This window comes from Primulina eburnea, chromosome 10 (genome assembly GCF_022965805.1).
Source record: "Primulina eburnea isolate SZY01 chromosome 10, ASM2296580v1, whole genome shotgun sequence".
NCBI lineage: Eukaryota > Viridiplantae > Streptophyta > Magnoliopsida > Lamiales > Gesneriaceae > Primulina > Primulina eburnea.
In genome coordinates this window covers 36,557,945-36,582,376 of record NC_133110.1, presented here as the reverse complement: position 1 = coordinate 36,582,376, position 24,432 = coordinate 36,557,945, and the positions used below count along the sequence as shown (strand labels likewise).

At 36.0% G+C, this 24,432-nt stretch overlaps 1 protein-coding gene and 2 long non-coding RNA genes across 7 annotated transcripts in view; 1 reads left to right on the top strand and 2 right to left on the bottom strand.

Moving 5' to 3' along the window:
* The window catches only part of LOC140803419 (uncharacterized), a 31,855-nt gene extending 7,982 nt beyond the window's left edge, over positions 1 to 23,873 (bottom strand). For 2 of the 5 annotated variants that reach the window (XM_073159291.1, XM_073159292.1), the window contains exons 1-3: positions 10,953 to 11,133; positions 10,794 to 10,860; positions 10,667 to 10,709 (exon numbers count right to left, since the gene is read on the bottom strand). In XM_073159291.1, the coding sequence (XP_073015392.1) occupies positions 10,667 to 10,709; positions 10,794 to 10,860; positions 10,953 to 11,128 (286 nt within the window). In that variant the 5' untranslated portion in view covers positions 11,129 to 11,133. Of the gene's footprint in view, positions 1 to 1,235; positions 1,364 to 10,666; positions 10,710 to 10,793; positions 10,861 to 10,952; positions 11,134 to 12,501; positions 12,572 to 23,809 lie in introns of those variants that run through there. The other 3 variants (XM_073159290.1, XM_073159289.1, XM_073159293.1) reach the window with 3 other exon arrangements.
* On the bottom strand, positions 1,796 to 7,947 carry LOC140803418 (uncharacterized). Its single transcript, XR_012111867.1, has 2 exons — positions 7,816 to 7,947; positions 1,796 to 4,591 (listed from the first exon to the last, which is right to left on the bottom strand). It is a non-coding gene; the product is annotated as an uncharacterized lncRNA (long non-coding RNA).
* On the top strand, positions 8,345 to 9,565 carry LOC140803417 (uncharacterized). The gene is made up of 3 exons (XR_012111866.1): positions 8,345 to 8,423; positions 8,510 to 8,552; positions 9,401 to 9,565. It is a non-coding gene; the product is annotated as an uncharacterized lncRNA (long non-coding RNA).
* Positions 23,874 to 24,432: the final 559 nt, after the last annotated feature.

Here is a 24,432-nt window from a genome sequence, read left to right as displayed (position 1 = left end):
CCACATGTGACTTTTTTTATTTAGTTAAATTAATTAATAATTACAAAATATTTACTTGAAGTTGCGAATAATCAACTTAAATGAAATAAATTGAAAAATAATGTTATAAAGAGAAATGTTTTAACTTATGTACGCTAAGCCATTTCTATATTATTACAAGATTAATCAGATATATTCCATTCTCTATTGTCTAGTTTTCTTATCTTATTTATTTTTTCTATTTACAACCACTTTTATTTCATCTCCCAATTTTGGTTTATAAAATTTGTGAGAGTAAATAAATCATTTTAAAAAATTAAAATAATAAAATGTTATTTATATTCTATATCATATAATATAATATTAAACAACTTGTAAAAATATATATTACAAGGAATCAAATATTTTCTTTGAATGTGACCTGTTCCGACCGGTTCTGGCATCACCCGATCCAGAACCGGTCGGAACCGGAACTCTAGAACCGATAAGCACCCCTACTGCAATATACAAAAGGCTTGGCCACTTCTTTTTCAAAAATTTCAGCCTTGTACTAGGCACAAGACGTGGGCACACCACCTTCTATTTTCTTTAAACTTACATGATTAAATTAGAATTAACCAAACTATTTACAATATGCAACATATAAACTATTATCAATTTCCTCAAAACTTCAAATTCTTTTGCAAAACGTGGCTCGCAAATACTTCGTCAAGGTCATAAATCTTCTGGTTTAATTCCCCAGAATGGATCCTCGTACTTTTCTGTCAAGATCGTAATACTTTTAGCTTAACTCACTACAAAAAAAAAGGAGATTAGCGACGGTCAAAACCGTCGTTAAAACCTTCGCCTTATGATTTTAGCGACGTTTACCGAAGGCTGCGTCGCCTTCTCAAAGCGACGGTTTACCAACTCCCGTTGCCTGTAGCGACGGTTGTTGTTAAGAACACCGTCGCTTTATTTGCGACGGTTTTTTTAACCGTCGCTACAGCAGCGAATAAACACTGTTGCTAAAGAAAGCGACGGTTATAAATAACCCGTCGCTATAATAAGCGACGATTTTTAAAACATCGTCGCTATATTAAGCGACGGGTTTTTTAAAATCGCCGCTATATTAACCCGTCGCTATATTAAACGGTGGTTTTTTTAAAAAACCGCCGTTTAAGAAGCGACGATTTGCACCAACAAAATTAAAAAAAACTACTCCGCAAAAATTTAAATTACGTATGAAATTTTCTGTAAAAAAAAGCTTTAAAAACCATATGTGCGCGAAGATATGCAGCTCCTCGTAACGCAGGAAGATCGCACCGACGAGCAAATCTACGAAATAAATACGAAAAAATGTTAGTACAAAATAAAAAACCAAAACTTCGAAAATATTGATAGAGTTTCGCTACTACCAGAGATAGGCGAAAATCGCTTAAGAAAATGATTGCGAACCTCGGTATATATAGACTTATAGCGACGGTCTTTGGAAAAACCGTTGGGATTTGCGACGGTTTAGTTTTTAAGTGTCGCTAATGGCGACATTCCGGATACAACGGCGACGGTTTGTTAAAAACCGTCGCTTTATAGCGACAGAATGGATCGGCGACGGTTGTTATAAACCGTCGCTATATAGCAACAGATGCGATATATAGCGACGGTTTGTCAAAAACTGTCGCCGATTCAGTTCGGCGACGGTTGTATCCTAAACTGTCGCCAATAGCGACGACTAAAAACTATACCGTCGCTAATCGCCACGGTTGTTTCAAAGACCGTCGCTATGTGTCTATATATACCGAGGTTCGCGAACATTTTCTTAAGCGATTTTCGCCTATCTCTGGTAGTAGCGAAACTCTATCAATATTTTCGAAGTTTGGGTTTTTTTATTTTGTACTAACATTTTTTCGTATTTATTTCGTAGATTTGCTCGTCGGTGCGATCTTCCAACGTTACGAGGAGCTGCATATCTTCGCGCACATATGGTTTTTAAATCTTTTTTTTTACAGAAAATTTCATACGTAATTTAAATTTTTGCGGAGTAGTTTTTTTGAATTTTGTTGGTGCAAACCGTGGCTTCTTAAACCGGCGGTTTTAAAAACCACCGTTTAATATAGCGACGGTGAAAAACCCGTCTCTTAATATAGCGACGGGTTTTAGCGACGGTGTTTTAAAAACCCGTCGCTTAATATAGCAACGGTGTTTTAAAAACCGTTTTTTAGCAACGGTGTTTATTCGCTGCTGTAGCGACGGTTAAAAAACCGTCGCAAATAAAGCGACGGTGTTCTTAACAACAACCGTCGCTACAGGCGACGGGAGTTGGTAAACCGTCGCAGCTTCGGTAAACGTCGCTAAAATCGTAAGGCGAAGGTTTTAACGACGGTTTTGACCGTCGCTAATCTCCTTTTTTTTGTAGTGAGTTAAGCTAGAAGTATTACGATCTTGACAGAAAAGTACGAAGATCCATTATGGGGAATTAAACCAAAAGATTTATGACCTTGATGAAGTATTTGCGAGCCACGTTTTGCAAAAGAATTTGAAGTTTTGAGGAAAATGATAATAGTTTATATGTTGCATATTGTAAATAGTTTGGTTAATTCTAATTTAATCATGTAAGTTTAAAGAAAATAGAAGGCGGTGTGCCCACGTCTTGTGCCTAGTACAAGACTGAAATTTTTGAAAAAGAAGTGGCCAAGCCTTTTGTATATTGCAGTAGGGGTGCTTAACGGTTCTAGAGTTCCGGTTCCGACCGGTTTTGGATCGGGTGATGTCAGAACCGGTCGGAACAGGTCACATTCATAGAAAATATTTGATTCCTTGTAATATATATTTTTACAAGTTGTTTAATATAATATTATATGATATAGAATATAAATAACATTTTATTATTTTAATTTTTTAAAATGATTTATTTACTCTCACAAATTTTATAAACCGAAATTGGGAGATGAAATAAAAGTGGTTGTAAATAGAAAAATTAAATAAGATAAGAAAACTAGACAATAGAGAATAGAATAGATCTGATTAATCTTGTAATAATATAGAAATGGCTTAGGGTACATAAGTTAAAACATTTCTCTTTATAACATTATTTTCCAATTTATTTCATTTAAGTTGATTATTCGCAACTTCAAGTAAATATTTTGTAATTATTAATTAATTTAACTAAATAAAAAAAGTCACATGTGGTATGGTCTTATCAGAGCCGTACCTGTATTGAATAGGACCTGAAACGAAAATTGAAAATGGGTCCTCTTGTTGCAGTAGTAAATATAAAATTCAATTTGCAAATAACAAATATATAAATAAATAATAAATATACCAAAATCAATATATTACATCAATAAAAACTCAACAAATATTTAAAATAACTATATAAATACTACTCGTCTAGCTGTTTTAGAGGCGAAAATATTTATCAAATCTATGTAATCCAATTGTTAGGTCATTTCTTTCTCAATCGACAACATATCTAGCAAATTTAATATATCTTACGATATTGATGATCGAAGATAATTCTTGATTAACTTCAACTTCGAGAGGCTTTTTTCTGCCGATGCAACTGTTACTGGTATGGTTACCGATATTTAGGAGGCATTTTAAATTTCATTTTGTTGTATCTACAAGTGATTAAAAATGAATAATTATCAAAATTTTCAATCAACAACAAATTAAACTATGTATGAATTTTTTAAAAAATCTAAAACAAAATCAATTACTCTCAATTAACATATAAAATCAAAACAAACACTATCACATAGAATAAAAAATTACGGTTTTGTAATTTTCATAAATTAAAGAAGTAATTTCTGAACCAAATGACCAATCACTTGCAAGTTTCAATTTCTAAAATAATATAAATCAAATTAACAAACGTCTAACCAAAATATACCTACACTTTTAGTCTCTATAATTATAGAAACTACAAAATCAAAGAATTCATTGAGTTGAAATGACAAACTACAAAATTAAAAGACGAAGAAATCCCAAAATCAACGATTTTCTTCTTTCAACGGTTCACACATTTAAGCTATATTTACAATTTATTTTATTTTCTTAGACTGTCAACTGATTAATTACATATGTCACACATAAAATTTATATAAAACTCATAATTCAATTATAAATAATTAAAGAATTTAAATCATTCGTTGCGTGCTTTAGTTATATATTTAATCAACATGGTATCTAAGCACATTACAATGCCTATATCGCAAGTAAATTCATTTTCATTGAGGATCATTTGGTAGATTAATCTACAAATATAAATATAAATATGTATTTATAAAACAGATTTGAAATGAAAATAAAGCATAATGAGAGTTTCCATTTCCTGAAATCGCTACAGTAGCACTTTTTTTTAAATTAATGAAATTAAGGTTTATTAACGTTGGTTTCTTTAATGAGAGTTTCCATTTCCTGAAATAGTTATTTAAAGTCCCTTTTTAATGTAATTTTTTTGGTCGGGAATCCTATACAATTCGATAATGTAGTCTAATTTTAGTGTTTATAGTTTTTTTTTACACACGATTTTTGTATTTCGTTTTTGGTTTACTTAATTATTATCCAGATTTGACCGCGACTGAAAGGAGATTGAGGCATTTGTCGGGTCAAAGACTGTTATCCAGATAAACTTTTTAGCTACTTAGCAATTCAACGATCTTTGTGTACATGTTTTTGATTATTTTTTTTGCCCTTCAATCGTTTGTAGACATCATTTCTTTGTTGATAATTTAAGGTCTCTTTTCAATGTTGATTTTTTTTTTGTCGTGTTTCATATGACCTGTTTTTTCCACCATCGGAGGTTCTATGCTACAGAATGCAATCTGAATTCAATATTTAACTGTTATTTCATAGACTAAAGTCCTACAACATTGTATGAAATATCGTAATGTATTAGTAGAATTTTTTATTTTTACTTCGCCACTGTTTACTTCAGCGATTATTAATTATGAAGTAATATATACCAATCAACTTCAGTATTTCATATGGCCTGTTTTTTCCATCATTGGAGGTTCTATGCTACGAAATACAGTCTGAATTCAGTATTTAACTGTTATTTCATAGACTAAGGTCCTACAATGTTGTATGAAATATCGTAATGTATTAGTAGAATTTTTGGTTTTTACTTCGTCACTGTTTACTTCAGCGATTATTAATTATGAAGTAATATATACCAATCAACTTCAGTATTAACACCGACGAAGTAAAATATTATTTTTTACTTCCAAATTTAAATAAGACGTGCTTCACTTCTAATTTTTTGTAATATTTTACTTCGACAGAATAGTTTTGATGAAGCAGATTTTTTTTTTAAAAAAATTACGTTTAATGAAGTAAAAAAATGAACCATAAAACTCATCCGTAACCATCTCAAATTTCTCACCTCATCTCCTTCTCTCCAGCTTCTTCCGCCACGTGTCGAACACTTTCTGCCAAAGTTAATAGCGCAGCAACCAGCTACCTTGTTTCCCTAACCTTGCACCATCTTCTATGCCATAGATCGGAAGAACATGGTGAAGGAGAGCCTTATTTCAGCTGCATTCCGTTCGCGAACTCGAGATCGGACTTTAGGTGAGATATTGGCCTCTTTTCCTTGTTGTTTTGTCAGCCTGATGTTGGGTATAAAGCCATTTCGGTTCCCCTGTTTTCCAGCTTAAATTCAGCGAGATGCTTGCGAGATTTCTTGGTCCGATTTATTGAATAGTGTGATCCTAATTTGTGAATTTACCATTTTTGTCTAGTTACTTCTCCTTCAATTCCAGACGTGATTTAGCTCCTTTATGATTAAATTTACCGATAAATCAATTATGAATCAAGTCCGGAGAGTATGTTAAATAAAGATGGATTGTACTGTCCCATTGAAATCATTTTTATCTGTAATGATTTCTGGTGTATATCTTTCCTTTGATGGGCTTTTTACCGTATTATTGATATAAACAATCACCTTGCGAAATAATGTCACACGAACTACTTACTAATCAAGAAAACCCAAACCACTTTGGTAAACTTGATTGAAGTTTAACCAATATCAGAGTTGCAGTTCTCGGAGATCGAGATTACCGCATTTGTCGCCACACACATTTCTTTTATAATCCAGCCCATAATTTAACCTTTCGAGAACAAGATATGCATATCAAACATGTAGAGAAAAAGAACAACCAATGAATGGAAACGAATTTATCATCAACTGATCAAAGCATTAAGAATTGTTGGTTTGATCCTCTTGTCCTCTCGTCTCTCTTTACAAGTTAAAACTTAGCTGGTCGGGAGGCCAAAGATGGAACATATAAAAGAGTAGTCTCTTGTGAGACGGTTTCATGAATCTTTACGGGTCGACTTTACCGATATTCACAATAAAAAATAATATTTTTTTCATGGATGACCCAAATAAGAGATTCGTCTCACAAAATACGATCCATTAGACCGTCTCACACAAGTTTTCGTCCATATAAAATCTCAGTAGTTAATCCATCTGCTTATTTCTTTTTTTCAGAAGGTATAAACATTATGTAGACACCGCAGAGCAAAAATCCTACATGATTCTAACCGAGCCAAGAATCCTACAATTCTTTGCAGTGTTTTATTGTAAGAAAATAAAAAACAAATCTCTAAAATTTGCCACATTTTTGAACTAATTATATAAAAACCATGCCACGTATTAATTTTTTTTGTTACTTTCTCTCTCTTTTTTTTCAAAAAAATAATAATCCCTTAAAACAACTTGGATCGAAAGGAAGGGCCATTGGCCCAAACAATTGAACTTTCTTGGAATAAGAACGACCCAGACATCTACTCATATCCTCTTCGAATAATGCGGCAGGCGGCTCTCAGTCTTTCTTTCTCGGCTCGGCGCAGACATTTAGCGCTTCGGCTCTCTTTTTATTTGCTCGACGCTGTTCTCTCGGTTTCGAACTTTGAAATTGTGTGGATTTTTTTTTTTAAATCGAAATTGTGTTGATTTGATCGTGAATCAGCTGGGGCGACCTTCAATGGAAGCTTGAAGGCAATCTTGCGTCTGCTCCCTTTTATATGTGTTATTTCTATATGCTCGCAGGAATAAATGTGTTAAGCTATTGTATCTCGTTTTTTTGTTTTTTCAGTTATGCATTTTACTCGTGTACGCGAACTGCTACAGAATTTCCATGTGTTATTCACTGTTTAATTTACCTGGTGACCATTTTTTCTTCACTTACTCGATAGAAGAAATGAAATTTTGCAGTAATATAGCTATAAAGTTTACTCCACGTAGTTTGGATTAGTTTTAGTTATTTGGATTAGTTTTTGTACCCAGAATATTAGTGAGTTCTAATCAGATCATTTTAGAGCTGAGAATTTTAACTGAATGAATGAGTTTTCACGTTTAAAGATGAAGGTTTTTGTGAAAAATTTTACTGTTTCATAACAATCTTAGCTTCTCTTTTTCTTCATATTTGTTTTTTGGCAAATTATAAAGATTCTAGGAGTCTTCTTCCGTAATTGACTTACCAACTGAACAATAGTTGTTTTCCTTTTTTTTTGTATGTCCATAAGTTTTGAACGCTATGAGTAAGAAATTCCAATGTGCGTTGATGGCACAAGTCATTGATTAACAATTGAAGTAACAGATAATGTTCAAACTTCGGAAAGAATTCTTGTCTGATTCTTTCTTCAGTTTTGATCAGTCTCAATTTGTTTACCATTTTCGTTTTACATTTTCATTTTCCTTGCTTTAAGTTACACCTGCAAACTAATGTTTTAATCTTCTTTTAAATTTTGACGTAGTTTTGTGATTCGTTAATGCATCTTGTGCATTATAGAAATACCCAAGTTGTCCATGTATATTAATCACTGATGCTTTATTTGGTACATGTAGACTGATTCGTTCCAACTCCCTGGGGCAACCTGCATTTTCCCGCGAAGAGTATCTTCTTCACACTGGTGCTCTTACCAGTCATACTATTTTAGTGCAATATTTCGTTTCTTATAAATGAAATTTGTGCAAATGACATATTACACCCAAAGAAGTGAATATGAGTGGGACAACATGTAGGGGTTGCTAATTTAGAGACTGTTAAACTCTCCGAATCTTCAAAATCACCCTAGACCACCCATTGAGCCACTCAACACCTCCATTACTCTTCTTCAGCGATGCCACAGCAGCCGCAGGAGATTGTGAACCCTACTGTTTTATATACATCTCCAGTGAAGGTGCTGCTATTGCATCTCATATGTGGACTAGGCCTACCATCAGCCTTTTGGGTGGCTTGCAATTTTTGTGCCCTTACCCTTATTAAAAATCCAGCTGAAACCCTTCATGTGGTCTGGGTATGGACATTGCCTTCACATCTCGTGCATCGTATCTGATTATTAACCGCTACTTCCATCAATAATCGATCTAGTTTCATATTAATTTTCTAGCTTTTGAAGCTTCAATTGTTATTTTAGTCTACAGTTTTTTGCGACGCAATCCAGATCAAAGCTCTGTAATGTTTTGTATTTCTCAAAGTTGATGATGTTTTTTTTTTTGGTTCCATTTGTAATTATGGTTTCTTTCCTTTTGACCGTGCAGTATTTGAAAGCTATCCTGAGGGGGATTCTGGGGCTTCCTGCAGGTTACTGCTAGAACTCTCAAGTTAGATTTTCCTTTTCTATTAATGTTTTCTTAATTCCCAGTGTAATGTTCTCATTTTCTTTATGAATCTCCCTACATAATGTTGTACATATTCGGTAGTGATTAGACAAAGGAATCTTATTTATGCCGATTCATGGCAAGTTGTCTGTACATTAATAATGTCATGTTTCTAATAATCTCGATAGCATGATGAAATACTCGTGGGACCTTGTTAGTTTTTCCGAAAATAATGCCATTCTGATTGACTTATTTGAAAGGTTCATGAAAATTAGTAGGCCACTGAGCCACGTTGCATAAGCAATATAGATGCGGTTAGCTCATTGCTTGTAGTTAGTTTCTTAGGATTTGGATTTGGATTTGGATTTGGTCGGTGTATGTGGAGCTCCTGTAACCATACATCATTCTTGTTGAACTCTACTTGCATTCACAAATGAGCAAGAAGTTCTTGGCTTGGATTAATCTTGCATGGTAGTCAACCCTCTGGTTGAACTCAAGACATTCAAACTCAAAATTACGTTTTTGTTTTTTTACCTTGAATATCAGATCTTTCTAGCTTCTGTTCGTTTACCGTCCGGTTTACTGGTGTCTTGTCGATTTCATATGACTACAAAAATACTTGACTGCATAGGACAAGACTAAACCTCGTCTTGTATTGTTTAATTTGTTTTACATGTTACTTGTGAGAACAAATACTAGTACTTAATCTAAACTCACGACAATCTAGAATTGTGACTTGGATGATTCATTGAAATGAGTTCTTACCTTTCAGTTACTTAAAATGTCATATCTGCTTTATATCGGTTCTAAGATTTGTGGTATTATTTATAGGTGCTGTAGTAATTGCACTTGGAGCAATAGTTTTGAGGGCACCTGTTGGCATTCAGTATGTGATGGTTATGTGCATCGAATTTTTGTCCATTCTGTTGACCCAAGTTTATATTGTGGATTTATATGCTTAACATTGGCTCATGTTTATCGTTTGTAACTGAATAAATGCAGGCACTTTAAAAAGACAGTTCATTGGTCTCTTTTAATGTCCGTATTTCCGTTACACACCGTAAATACGGACTTTAAAAGAGACCAATTAACTGTCTTTTTAAAGTGCCTGCATTTAGTCAGTTACAAACGATAAACATGAGCAAATGTTAAGCATATAAATCCACAATATAAACTTGGGTCAACAGAATGGACAAAAATTCGATGCACGTAACCATCACATACTGAATGCCAACAGGTGCCCCCAAAACTATTGCTCCAAGTGCAATTACTACATCACCAATAAATAATACCACAAATCTTAGAACCGATATAAAGCAGATATGACATTTTAAGTAACTGAAATGTAAGAACTCATTTCAATGAATCATCCAAGTCACAATTCTAGATTGTCGTGAGTTTATATTAAGTATTTGTTCTCACAAGTAACATGTAAAACAAATTAAACAATACAAGACGAGGTTTAGTCTTGTCCTATGCATTTTTGTAGTCATATGAAATCGACAAGGCACCAGTAAACCGGACGGTTAACGAACAGAAGCTACAAAGATCTAATATTCAGATGGCAAGGTAAAAAAACGTAATTTTGAGTTTGAATGTCTTGAGTTCAACCAGAGGGTTGACTACCATGAAATATTAATCCAAACCAAGAACTTCTTGCTCATTTGTGAATGCAAGTAGAGTTCAACAAGAATGATGTATGGTTACAGGAGCTCCACATACACCGACCAAATCCTAAGAAACTAACTACAAGCAATGAGCTAACCGCATCTATATTGCTTATGCGACGTGGCTCAGTGGCCTACTAATTTTCATGAACCTTTCAAATAAGTCAATCAGAATGGCATCATTTTCGGAAAAACTAACAAGGTCCCACGAGTATTTCATCATGCTCTCGAGATTATTAGAAACATGACATTATTAGTGTACAGACAACTTGCCATGAATCGGCATAAATAAGATTCTTTTGTATAATCACTACCGAATATGGACAACATTATGTTGGGGATATTCATAAAGGAAATGAGAACATTACACTGAGAATTAAGAAAACATTAATAGAAAAGGAAAATCTAACTTGAGAGTTCTAGCAGTAACCTGCAGGAAGCCCCAGAATCCCCCTCAGGATAGCTTTCAAGTACTGCACGGTCAAAAGGAAAGAAACCATAATTACAAATGGAACTAAAAAAAAACATCATCAACTTTGAGAAATACAAAACATTACAGAGCTTTGATCTGGATTGCGCCGCAAAAAACTGTAGACTAAAATAACAATTGAAGCTTCAAAAGCCAGAAAATTAATATGAAACTAGATCGATTATTGATGGAAGTAGCAGTTAATAATCAGATACGATGCACGAGATGTGAAGGCAATGTCCATACCCAGACCACACGAAGGGTTTCAACTGGACTTTTAATAAGAGTAATGATACAAAAATTGCAAGCCACCCAAAAGGCTGATGGTAGGCCTAGTCCACATATGAGATGCAATAGCAGCACCTTCACTGGAGATGTATATAAAACAGTAGGGTTCCCAATCTCTTGCGGCTGCTGTGGCATCGCTGAAGAAGAGTAATGGAGGTGTTGAGTGGCTCAATGGGTGGTCTAGGGTGATTTTGAAGATTCGGAGAGTTTAACTGTCTTTAAATTAGCAACCCCTACATGTTGTCCCACTCATATTCACATCTTTGGGTGTAATATGTCATTTGCATAAATTTCATTTATAAGAAACGAAATACTGCACTAAAATAGTATGACTGGTAAGAGCACCAGTGTGAAGAAGATACTCTTCGCGGGAAAATGCAGGTTGCCCCAGGGAGTTTGAATGAATCAGTCTACCTGTACCAAATAAAACATCAGTGATTAATATACATGGACAACTTGGGTACTTCTATAATGCACAAGATGCATTGACGAATCACAAAACCACGTCAAAATTTAAAAGAAGATTAAAACATTAGTTTGCAGGTGTAACTTAAAGCAAGGAAAATGGAAATGTAAGACGAAAATGGTAAACAAATTGGGACTGATCAAAACTGAAGAAAGAATCAGACAAGAATTTTTTCCGAAGTTTGAACATTATCTGTTACTTCAATTGTTAATCAATTACTTGTGCCATCAACGCACACTGGAATTTCTTACTCATAGTGTTCAAAACTGATGGACATATTGCAAGAAACAAAAGGAAAACAACTATTGTTCAGTTGGTAAGTCAATTACAGAAGAAGACTCCTAGAATCTTTATAATTTGCCAAAAAACAAATCTATACTATATTATTAAGTAACAGGCCTCTAGAGTAAATACTTTTTGGTGTCTTGGTCTGTTTTACTATTTATATATATTAATAAAATGTTAAAAAATTAATGCAAGACACATGTAGTGTAGTGGATAAAGCCTATGTTTTTTAGCCATGAGATTGTAGGTTCAATTCCTACTTGGATATTTCTTATTCTTTTATTTATTTATTTAGTTCATATATCAAAATTACAATATAGCCACTCATTATTTCTTATAAATATATTTTGATCCTCATTTAAATATAAACCAAATAAATTAAAAAAAATATATATTCAAGCACGCAACGCGTGCGTCGGTGTACTAGTATGAAGAAAAAGAGAAGCTGAGATTGTTATGAAACAGTAAAATTTTTCACAAAAACCTTCATCTTTAAACGTGAAAACTCATTCATTCAGTTGAAATTCTCAGCTCTAAAATGATCTAATTCAAACTCACTAATATTCTGGGTACAAAAACTAATACAAATAACTAAAACTAATCCAAACTACGTGGAGTAAACTTTACAGCTATATTACTACAAAATTTCATTTCTTCTATCGAGTAAGTGAAGAAAAAATGGTCACCAGGTAAATTAAACAGTGAATAACACATGAAAATTCTGTAGCAGTTCGCGTACACGAGTAAAATGCATAACTGAAAAACCAAAAAAGCTGAATACAATAGCTTAACACATTTATTCCTGCGAGCATACATAAATAACACATATAAAAGGGAGCAGACGCAAGATTGCCTTCAAGCTTCCATTGAAGGTCGCCCCAGCTGATTCACGATCAAATCAACACAATTTCGATTTCAAAAAAAAAAAATACACACAATTTCAAAGTTCGAAACCGAGAGAACAACGTCGAGCCAATAAAAAGAGAGCCGAAGCGCTAAATGTCTGTGCCGAGCCGAGAAAGAAAGACTGAGAGCCGTTTGCCGCACTATTCGAAGAGGATACGAGTAGATGTCTGGGCCGTTCTTATTCCAAGAAAGTTCAATTGTTTGGGCCAGTGGCCCTTCCTTTCGGTCCAAGTTTTAAGGGATTATTATTTTTTTGGAAAAAAAAAAGAGGGAGAAAGTAACAAAAAAAAATTAATACGTGGCATGGTTCTTATATAATTAGGTCAAAAATGTGGCAAATTTTAGAGATTTGTTTTTTATTTTCTTACAATAAAACACTGCGAAGAATTGTAGGATTCTTGGCTCGGTTAGAATCATGTAGGCTTTTTGCTCTGCGATGTCTTCATAATGTATATACCTTCTGAAAAAAAGAAATAAGCAGATGGATTAACTACTGAGATTTTATATGGACGAAAACTTGTGTGAGACGGTCTTACGGATCGTATTTTGTGAGACAAATCTCTTATTTGGGTCATCCATGAAATAAATATTATTTTTTATTGTGAATATCGGTAGAGTCGACCCGTAAAGATTCGTGAAACCGTCTCACAAAAGACTACTCTTTTATATGTTCCATCTTTGGCCTCCCGACCAGCTAAGTTTTAACTTGTAAAGAGAGTCAAGAGGATCAAACCAACAATTCTTAATGCTTTGATCAGTTGATGATAAATTTGTTTCAATCCATTGGTTGTTATTTTTCTCTATATGTTTGATATGCGTATCTTGTTCTCGAAAGGTTAAATTATGGGCTGGATTATAAAGGAAATGTGTGTGGCGACAAATGCAGTAATCTCGATCTCCGAGAACTGGAACTCTGATATTGGTTAAACTTCAATCAAGTTTACCAAAGTGGTTTGGGTTTTCTTGATTAGTAAGTAGCTCCTTGGACCTGCCAATTCATTGTTCGTTCATCAAATATTTCCTTGAAGCATTGGGAGGAAATCGGTGGAGTGAAAGTCATAGAAGACATTGCATTTGATAAAGCTATTCACAGACCAATCAACTCTCGGGCATCAGTAGTAAATGTTCAACAAATTTCCAAGCTTTCTTTCAGTGTCACTATATCAAGAACTGAGGAAATTACCTTTAAAAGGCTAGTTCATCACTAGTAGAATTTCCTCGATTTACTCCGTATATTCAATGAAATTATAGATAGATAATTGCCGAAGTAGACGCACGTGAAGTAATAGAGTATCATTTTACTTCGCGATATAATCGAAGCCGTTTCTAAGAAATTAGAGAAGTCTTTGGCCGGTTCAATGAGGGAAAACTGGTCCAAAATTAGATCGATGTCGAAGTAAAACAACGTATTTTACTTAGGGCACTCCAATGTCCATTCATCTGTGGCTGTAAACAACCTACATAAAAGCATCGGTGTGACATTATTTCGCAAGGTGATTGTTTATATCAATAATACGGTAAAAAGCCCATCAAAGGAAAGATATACACCAGAAATCATTACAGATAAAAATGATTTCAATGGGACAGTACAATCCATCTTTATTTAACATGTCCAATAAACTTAGATACTCTCCGGTCTTGATTCATAATTGATTTATCGGTAAATTTAATCATAAAAGAGCTAAATCACGTCTGGAATTGAAGGAGAAGTAACTAGACAAAAATGGTAAATTCACAAAGTAGGATCACACTATTCAATAAATCGGACCAAGAAATCTCGCAATCATCTCGCTGAATTTAAGCTGGAAAACAGGGGAACCGAAATGGCTTTATACCCAACATCAGGCTGCCAAAACAACAAGGAAAAGATGCCAATATCTCACCTAAAGTCCGATCTCGAGTTCGCGAACGGAATGCAGCTGAAATAGGGCTCCTTCACCCTGTTCTTCCGATCTATGGCATAGAAAATGGTGCAAGGTTAGGGAAACAAGGTAGCTGGCTGCTACGCTATTAACTTTGGCAGAAAGTGTTCGACGCGCGGCGGAAGAAGCTGGAGAGAAGGAGATGAGGTGAGAAATTTGAGATGGTTACGTATGAGTTTTATGGTTCATTTTTTTACTTCATTAAACGTAAATTTTTTTTTTAAAAAAAATTCTACTGCATCAAAACTATTCTGTCGAAATAAAATATTACAAAAAATTAGAAGTGAAGCACGTCTTATTTAAATTTGGAAATAAAAAATAATGTTTTACTTCGTCGGTGTTAATACTGAAGTTGATTGGTATATATTTCTTCATAATTAATAATCGCTGAAGTAAACAGTGACGAAGTAAAAAACAAAAATTCTACTAATACATTACGATATTTCATACAACGTTGTAGGACCGTAGTCTATGAAATAACATTTAAATACTGAATTCAGACTGTATTCCGTAGCATAGAACCTCCAATGATGGAAAAAACAGGCCATATGAAATACTGAAGTTGATTGGTATATATTATTTCATAATTAATAATAGCTGAAGTAAACAGTGGCGAAGTAAAAATAAAAAATTCTACTAATACATTACGATATTTCATACAATATTGTAGGACCTTAGTCTATGAAATAACTGTTAAATATTGAATTCAGATTGCATTCTGTAGCATAGAACCTACGATGATGGAAAAAACAGGCCATATGTGTAAGGACCGTGTATCGTATTATCGTAAATCTTATATGATTATCCATAATTCATGAATTTGATATGTGATTATACATTTTGATGTATATTATGACAATGAAATTGAGAAAATGAATATTGTATATGAATTGATGTTGTAAGAACTTGATTGGAAAGGCCGGACGCCAAAATAGTATGAACATAAACATTTGTACAGAAGAGGTGGCGCCCGGGAGGTAGGTCTGTGTTCGGGCTGAACACTTCGCGCCCGAGCGGTAGTTTGTGACCGCCCGAGCCCGAAGCGAGTGTCATGGGACAGAACATGTCGCGCACGAGCGGTAAATTGTGACCGCTCGAGCGCGATACAAACAACACGCACGAGCGGTAAATTGTGACCGCTCGAGCGCGATACAAACAACACTCGGCGACAGAATGTCTCGCGCTCGGGCGCGAGAATTCTACCGCCCGAGCGCGAGAGCGGTGGTGATAAGAACGAGATTTCTTCTCTTTCTTTCTTCATTTCTTATACGATAGTTCGAGGGGAAAATTCGAGAATTCGATTTTCTTTTTTCCAAATCGACTTCTAGACGCCGTTTAAGCGCGAAACAAATTATATATTTGTGATCGTCGCGTCGAGGGCTTCTGACTGAGGTAATTTTCTTTTAGTTCCAGCGGCTCTAAATATCAAGGTGCTGGAATAGCATGTATTTGAAGTTGAATTTCGTATATGTAGTAGAATAACCGACAAGAAACTTATATTCGAAGTCGGAATTGAATTATGATATGATTTGAATTTGATATGAATTATTGAAGTTTCAAATGATATTTGAAACTCCTATGAATGATTTTGGACTAGGTTATTGATTGGAATGAGTGTGTTATTGATGTAGATAAAGTATTATATTGATAGCTTCAAGCTACATCAACTGGAACGAGGAATTGAGGTATGTTGCGACCGGATAACATACGACATGTATCTGTATTATATGATATATGATTGGATTGATTGGATTGGAATGAGATTATATGTCTATATGCATTATGTGATGAATTATGTGGCATACATGACATTATGATTGGAATATCGATGTATAAAATAAATGTTTTGTTAACACACGTCATTTTGTACATACGTCGATACATGACATACACGTTGAACTATGATCCTTGGATACCCTGATATGATTTGATTGGATTCCGGGGTTTTATGAACACAATCGCTATGCCGGTATTATATCACCCGTAAAGCATAGACAATTGTGGCCCCATATGATTGGATATGAGATTTGGGATTTGATGGCGCTTTGCCGACGCTATCATACGTGTATCCCATATTCGTCGGTGTGCCAGCTCGAGCATTGATTTTGATAGCGATTCGATTGATTCATGTGCTCAGTAGATGGGCCTTTGACCTGATACCTCCACGACATACATGCATTGCATACCATATATCATTGTTTAGATATATGTGGTATATATGATTGGTTGTTCCATACGGAGCTTTGCCCACCCCCAAGGGGGGCTGTTGTTGTCTTTGTGTGTGGACAATGGCAGGTACTTCAGGATATCAGGAGATCGGAGAGGATACTTCTGGAGGGAGCCACAACTTGGGCTGAGGTTTTATGTTTATGTCTTGTTCCCAGTATATATGTATATGTATATGTATCTATATACCGGGGCATGTCCCGAGGATATGAGTTGTTTGTATATGATTGGTTTTGATTACGTGTGGGCATGTTTATGACGTGAGATGAAATACTATTTTTGGTATTATAATTCTAGAAGAAATGTTTTGGGCTCGTCGTAAAGAAAATTTAAACTCGTTTTCCGCTATGATTAATTAACCCTAATCAAATTGTGTTGTAATAACGATTAGGAGCTAAGGGCCCCACACAAGATGGTATCAGAGCCTAGCTGGGAATGCTCGATTGAGTTTTGTGTATACTTGAATAGGCACAAATGAATTGTGCGTATGTGTTTGATTTATTTGTATTACTTGCTCTAGCTTGATTTGATTTGAGTAAGTATCTGATGAGATTGATGCTATGAGATGATGATATTATGAATTGATATGAAATTGTGATATTCATCTCTTGATTGTAGATGAATCACACAGATGAAACTGCGAGTAGCAGTACTGGGAGGATTGTTGGGCAATTTGAAGGGTTGACCCATGGATGTTGTGATGGCTCGATTCCAGGATCTGAAACACCGAGGTTCTTTGGCACCGAGGATCTGAAAGACCGAGCTAAATCTTGGTGGGAAGCCGCTGAGATTGGATTGAAAGAGGCCGGGATTGAAGTCACTTGGGATGTCTTCAAGGCCCAATTTCTAGAGCAGTATTCTCCTCCTTCCTATTATACTGCTCAGGAGAATGAATTTAATAATCTGCAGCAGGGAACGATGTCTGTTGCAGAGTATGCTTCGAAGTTTTCTACTTTATTGAAATATGCACCTCACGTAGCTGGAAATGCGAGGGCAAAATATAACAGGTTTGTAAATGGTTTACATCCTGCTTTGTATACATATGTTGTTTCTGGATTGCCTACCAGCTACGCAGAGGCAGTTGAACGAGCCAAGGCAGCCGAGGAGGTCCACAGTATACTCCTCCACCACCGGTTTCAGCGCAGCAGCCTACTTTGCGACCGAGAGGTAAGAAGTTTAAGAAAACTGGTTCTGCTTCTTCGTCTTCTTCGAGTTCCAGTGGATCTCAGAGAGAGAGTCCCGTGATTGCCCCTTACTGTAGCCATTGTGGGGGTAAACATACTATCGAACACTGTCGAGGTATGTTTGGTACTTGTTATGAGTGTGGGCAAGAAGGTCATTTCTCTCGAGTATGTCCGGGTACGACTTCTGTTCAACCCCAGCCAGGATTTAGAGATGGCCCTGGTATGACGAGACCTGGTGTTCCTGTTCCATCTTTTCAGCAGTCGAGTGTCCCACGATATCGAGGACCGGGTGGTCAGAGTGCCCAATTTCCTCCTCAAGTGAGAGTGGAGAAGCTCCTGGTGACTTGATTGCAGGTATTTGCACGCTTTGCGATTATCCTGCACGTGTTTTATTTGATACAGGAGCATCTCATTCATTCATATCTCATGCATTTGTTGCATATCACGATATTGAGTGTACTCCGTTGTATGATACTTTGTCGATAGCCACGCCAGCAGGGAAGATTATTTTGTCTGAGAAAGTTGTGCATAATTGTGTATAGATATATGAGGATAATGTGGTATTTCTGAACTTGATTGTCCTCCCAATGCACGACTTTGATTGTATTGTTGGCATGGATATCTTGACGACAAATCGAGCTACTGTTGATTGTTGTCATGGAGTGATTCGATTTCGACCGATTGATGGAACCAAGTGGAATTTTTATGGCAAGGGTTCCCAAGCCAAAATTCCATTGGTATCTTCCTTGGAAATGTCCCGATTGTTGACTAGCGGAGATGAAGGTTATCTTATCTACGTTATTGATATTTCGAAGGAGTCTTCTTTATCTGAGATTCCTGTTGCGAAAGAATTCCCGGATGTATTTCCCGATGAGATTCCTGATTTCCTCCTCATCGAGAAGTTGAGTTTAGTATTGATCTTGTGCCGGAGACTGCTCCCATATCTAAAGCTCCCTATCGCATGGCACCATTGGAATTGAAAGAATTGAAAGAACAATTACAGGATCTTCTCGATAAGGGGTATATTCGATCGAGTGTATCACCTTGGGGAGCTCCAGTTTTATTTGTTCGAAAGAAAAATGGTACGATGCGAATGTGTATCGATTATAGGCAACTGAATCGGGCTACTGTGAAAAACAAGTACCCACTTGCGCGTATTGATGATTTATTTGATCAGCTTCCGGGTACTTCTGTTTACTCGAAGATTGATCTTCGTTCTGAGTATCATCAAGTACGAGTTCAAGACGAAGATGTGCCCAAAACTGCTTTCCGTACGAGGTATGGCCATTATGAATTTCTGGTTATGCCTTTTGGTCTTACGAATGCTCCTGCTATTTTTATGGATTTAATGAATCGTGTCTTCCGAGATTATCTAGACCGATTCGTTATTGTTTTTATTGATGATATTCTTGTGTATTCGAAATCGAAGAAGGAGCTTGCTGAATATCTGAAACTGGTACTTCAAATTCTTCGTACTAGTCATTTGTATGCTAAATTGTCCAAATGTGAATTCTGGATGGACAAAGTGGTTTTTCTGGGCCACGTCATTTCGAGACATGGCATATTTGTTGATCCTGCGAAGGTCGAAGCTGTACTGAATTGGCCGAGACCTACGAATGTTCCTGAGATCCGTAGCTTCATGGGTTTAGCGGGATATTATCGTCGTTTTATTGAAGGATTTTCGAAGATAGCTAAACCTATTACTCAACTGACACAGAAGAATCAAAGATTCATTTGGTCAGATGAATGTGAAGCTAGTTTTCTTGAATTGAAGACGAGATTGACCACAGCACATGTGCTTACTATTCCCTCAGGTACCGGAGGATTTGTGGTATGTATAGATGCGTCTGGTAAAGGTTTGGGCTGTGTTCTGATGCAACATGGCAAGGTGGTTGCTTATGCGTCTCGTCAATTGAAATCTCATGAAACTCGTTATCCTGTTCATGATCTTGAATTGGCTGCCATTGTATTTGCTTTGAAGATTTGGCGCCATTATTTGTACGGAGAAAAGTTTGTTATTTATTCGGACCATAAAAGTCTGAAATATCTATTTTCTCAATCTGATTTGAATATGAGGCAACGCAGGTGGATGGATCTCCTGAAAGATTTTGATTGTGAGATTCAATATCACCCTGGATTGGTGAATGTTACTGCGGATTCCCTAAGCCGTAAAGTTTATGATTCTGTGTTAGCTTCTGTCAATGTCGCCAAGGTACATGAGGATATATGTACTTCTGGTTGGACTTTTCACTCGAATTGGAATTCTGTCACCATCTCAGCATTGCAAATTGAGCCGAATTTGATATCGAAAATCCGAAAAGCCCAACGAAGCGATGCTCAGATTCAAAAGTCTAAAGAACTTGTATCTGCAGGACATCAGTTTGGATTTCATATTTCTTCTGATAGTTCTTTACGACTTAATGGTCGGCTGTTAGTTCCTGATGATTCTGATTTGAAATCTGCTCTTCTTCGAGAAGCACATTGTAGCAAATACAATATTCACCCTGGAGGTCGAAAGATGTATTTGACATTGAGACCTCAATTTTGGTGGAAACGTATGAAGAAGGACATTGCTGAGTTTATCTCTAAATGCTTGGTCTGCCAGCAAGTGAAAGCCGAGAGAATGAAACCTGGAGGTTTGCTCCATAGTCTTGAAATCCCGAAATGGAATTAGGAACATATTGCTATGGATTTCGTGACTCATTTACCTCGTTCGCCCAAAGGTTGTGATGCTATTTGGGTTATTATTGACCGGCTTTCGAAATCTGCACATTTTATTCCGTATGAACGGACTTATCCTTATAAGAGAATGGCCCGTTTATACATTGAGAATATTGTGAGACTGCACGGTGTTCCAGTCTCAATTGTATCTGATCGTGATCCCAGGTTTGCTTCTAAATTCTGGGGTAGTTTTCAGGAAGCGATGGGTACACGTTTGGCTATGAGTACTGCTTATCATCCTCAAACTGATGGCCAGACTGAGCGTACGATTCAAACATTAGAGGATATGTTGCGTGCAATTGTGATGGACTTCAGGATGGGATGGCAAGACGCCTTACCATTGGTTGAATTTCTTATAACAATAGTTTTCAGACGAGTATCGGTATGGCACCGTTTGAAGCTCTATATGGGAGACGATGTAGATCACCGTTATTCTGGGATGAGATTGGTGAGAGACAATTGACTGGACCTGAAATGATAAGGTTCAGTTGATTCGGCACCGGATGAAAGCTGCTCAGGATCGTCAAACAAGTTATGCAAATAAACGAAGGCAACCCTTGGAATTCCAGAAAGGTGACAGTGTGTTTCTGAAAATCTCTCTTTAGAGGCACTGTTCGATTTGGCATGCGAGGGAAATTATCTCCTCGATATGTTGGTCCATATGAGATTCTTGATCGAGTTGGTGATCTTGCGTATCGACTGGCATTGCCACCAGCTTTATCTGCTATTCATGATGTGTTTCATGTTTCTATGTTGAGGAAATATGAACCAGATCCATCACATGTACTTGCATCTGACGAGGTTGAACTGGATCCTTCTCTTTCTTATGTCGAACAACATGTTCGTATTATGGATCGAAAGGAAAAGATATTGAGAAACAAATCGATTCCTCTAGTTCGAGTGCAATGGACACGACATGGTGTTGAAGAATCGACGTGGGAGTTGGAAAGCAAAATGCGAGAATCGTATCCGCATTTGTTTGATTCTATAACATCTGTTCCATTGAATTCGATGTATTCTGATCCTTTTACTGATTTTAGTTTTGATATGTACTATAACTGGTGACATATGTATGTTTTTCAATGTTATGTATATAGAAATGTTTGAGATTTCGAGGACGGAATCTTTTAAGTGGGGGAGAAATGTAAGGACCGTGTATCGTATTATCGTAAATCTTATATGATTATCGATACTTCATGAATTTGATATCTGATTATACATTTGATGTATATTATGACAATGAAATTGAGAAAATGAATATTGTATATGAATTGATGTTGTAAGAACTTGATTGGAAAGGCCGGACGCCAAAATAGTATGAACATAAACATTTGTACAGAAGAGGTGGCGCCCGGGCGGTAGAAAATGACCGCCCGAGCGCCAGGGTATATGAAGTCTGTGTTCGGGCAGAACACTTCGCGCCCGAGCGGTAGTTTGTGACCACCTGAGCGCGAAGCGAGTGGCATGGGACAGAACATGCCGCGCCCGAGCGATGAATTGTGACCGCTCGAGCGCGGTACAAGAAACACTCGCAGACAGAATGTCTCACGCTCGGGCGCGAGAATTCTACCGCCCGAGCGCGAGAGCGGTGGTGATAAGAACGAGATTTCTTCTCTTTCTTACTTCATTTCTTATACGATAGTTCGAGGGGAAAGTTCGAGAATTCGATTTTCTTTCTTCCAAATCGACTTCGAGACGCTGTCTAAACGCGAAACAAATTATATATTTGTGATCGTCGTTCCAACAGCTCTAAATATCAAGGTGATGGAATAGCATGTATTTGAAGTTGAATTTCGTATATGTAGTAGAATAACCGACAAGAAACTTATATTCCAAGTCGGAATTGAATTATGATATGATTTGAATTTGATATGAATTATTGAAGTTTCAAATGATATTTGAAACTCCTATTAATGATTTTGGACTATGTTATTGATTGGAATGAGTGTGATATTGATGTAGATAAAGTATTATATTGATAGCTTCAAGCTACATCAACTGGAACGAAGAATTGAGGTATGTTGCGACCGGGTAACATACGACAAGTATCTGTATTATATGATATATGATTGGATTGGAATGAGATTATATGTCTATATGCATTATGTGATGAATTATGTGGCATACATGACATTATGAATGGAATATCGATGTATAAAATAAATGTTTTGTTAACACACGTCATTTTGTATATACATCGATACATGACATACACGTTGAGCTATGATCCTTGGATACCCTGATATGATTTGATTGAATTCCGGGGTTTGTGAACACAATCGCTATGCCGGTTTTATATGACCCATAAAGCATAGACAATTGAGGCCCCATATGATTGGATATGAGATTTGGGATTTGATGGCGCTTTGCCGACGCTATCATACGTGTATCCCATATTGGCCAGTGTGCCAGCTCGAGCATTGATTTTGATAGCGATTCGATTGATTCTGACATGTGCTCAGTGGATGGGCCTTTGACCTGATACCTCAACGACATACATGCATTGCATACCATATATCATTGTTTAGATATCTGTGGTATATATGATTGGTTGTTCCATACGGAGCTTTGCTCACCCCCAAGGAGGGCTGTTGTTGTCTTTGTGTGTGGACAATGGCAGGTACTCCAGGATATCAGGAGACCGGAGAGGGTACTTCTGGAGGGAGCCACAGCTTGGGCTGAGGTTTTATGTTTATGTCTTGTTCCCAGTATATATGTATATGTATCTATATACCGGGGCATGTCCCGAGGATATGAGTTGTTTGTATATGATTGGTTTTGATTACGTGTGGGCATGTTTATGACGTGAGATGAAATACTATTTTTGGTATTATAATTCTAGAAGAAATGTTTTGGGCTCGTCGTAAAGAAAATTTAAACTCGTTTTCCGCTATGATTAATTAACCCTAATCAAATTGTGTTGTAATAACGATTAGGAGCTAAGGGCCCCACAATATGAAACACGACAAAAAAAAAATTCAACATTGAAAAGAGACCATAAATTATCAACAAAGAAATGATGTCTACAAACGATTGAAGGGCAAAAAAAAAAATCAAAAACATGTACACAAAGATCGTTGAATTGCTAAGTAGCTAAAAAGTTTACCTGGATAACAGTCTTTGACCCGACAAATGCCTCAATCTCCCTTCAGTCGCGGTCAAATCTGGATTCGCGGTCAAATCTGGATAATAATTAAGTAAACCGAAAACGAAATACAAAAATCGTGTGTGTAAAAAAAAACTATAAACACTAAAATTAGACTACATTATCGAATTTTATAGGATTCCCGACCAAAAAAATGACATTAAAAAGGGACTTTAAATAACTATTTCAGGAAATGGAAACTCTCATTAAAGAAACCAACGTTAATAAACCTTAATTTCATTAATTTTTTAAAAAAAGTGCTACTGTAGCGATTTCAGGAAATGGAAACTCTCATTATGCTTTATTTTCATTTCAAATCTGTTTTATAAATACATATTTATATTTATATTTGTAGATTAACTATCAAATGATCCTCAATGAAAATGAATTTACTTGCGATATAAGCATTGTAATGTGTTTAGAAACCATGTTGATTAAATATACAACTAAAGCACGCATCGCATGATTTAAATTCTTTAATTATTTATAATTGAATTATGAGTTTTATATAAATTTTATGTGTGACATATGTAATTAATCAGTTGATAGTCTAAGGAAACAAAATAAATTGTAAATAGAGCTTA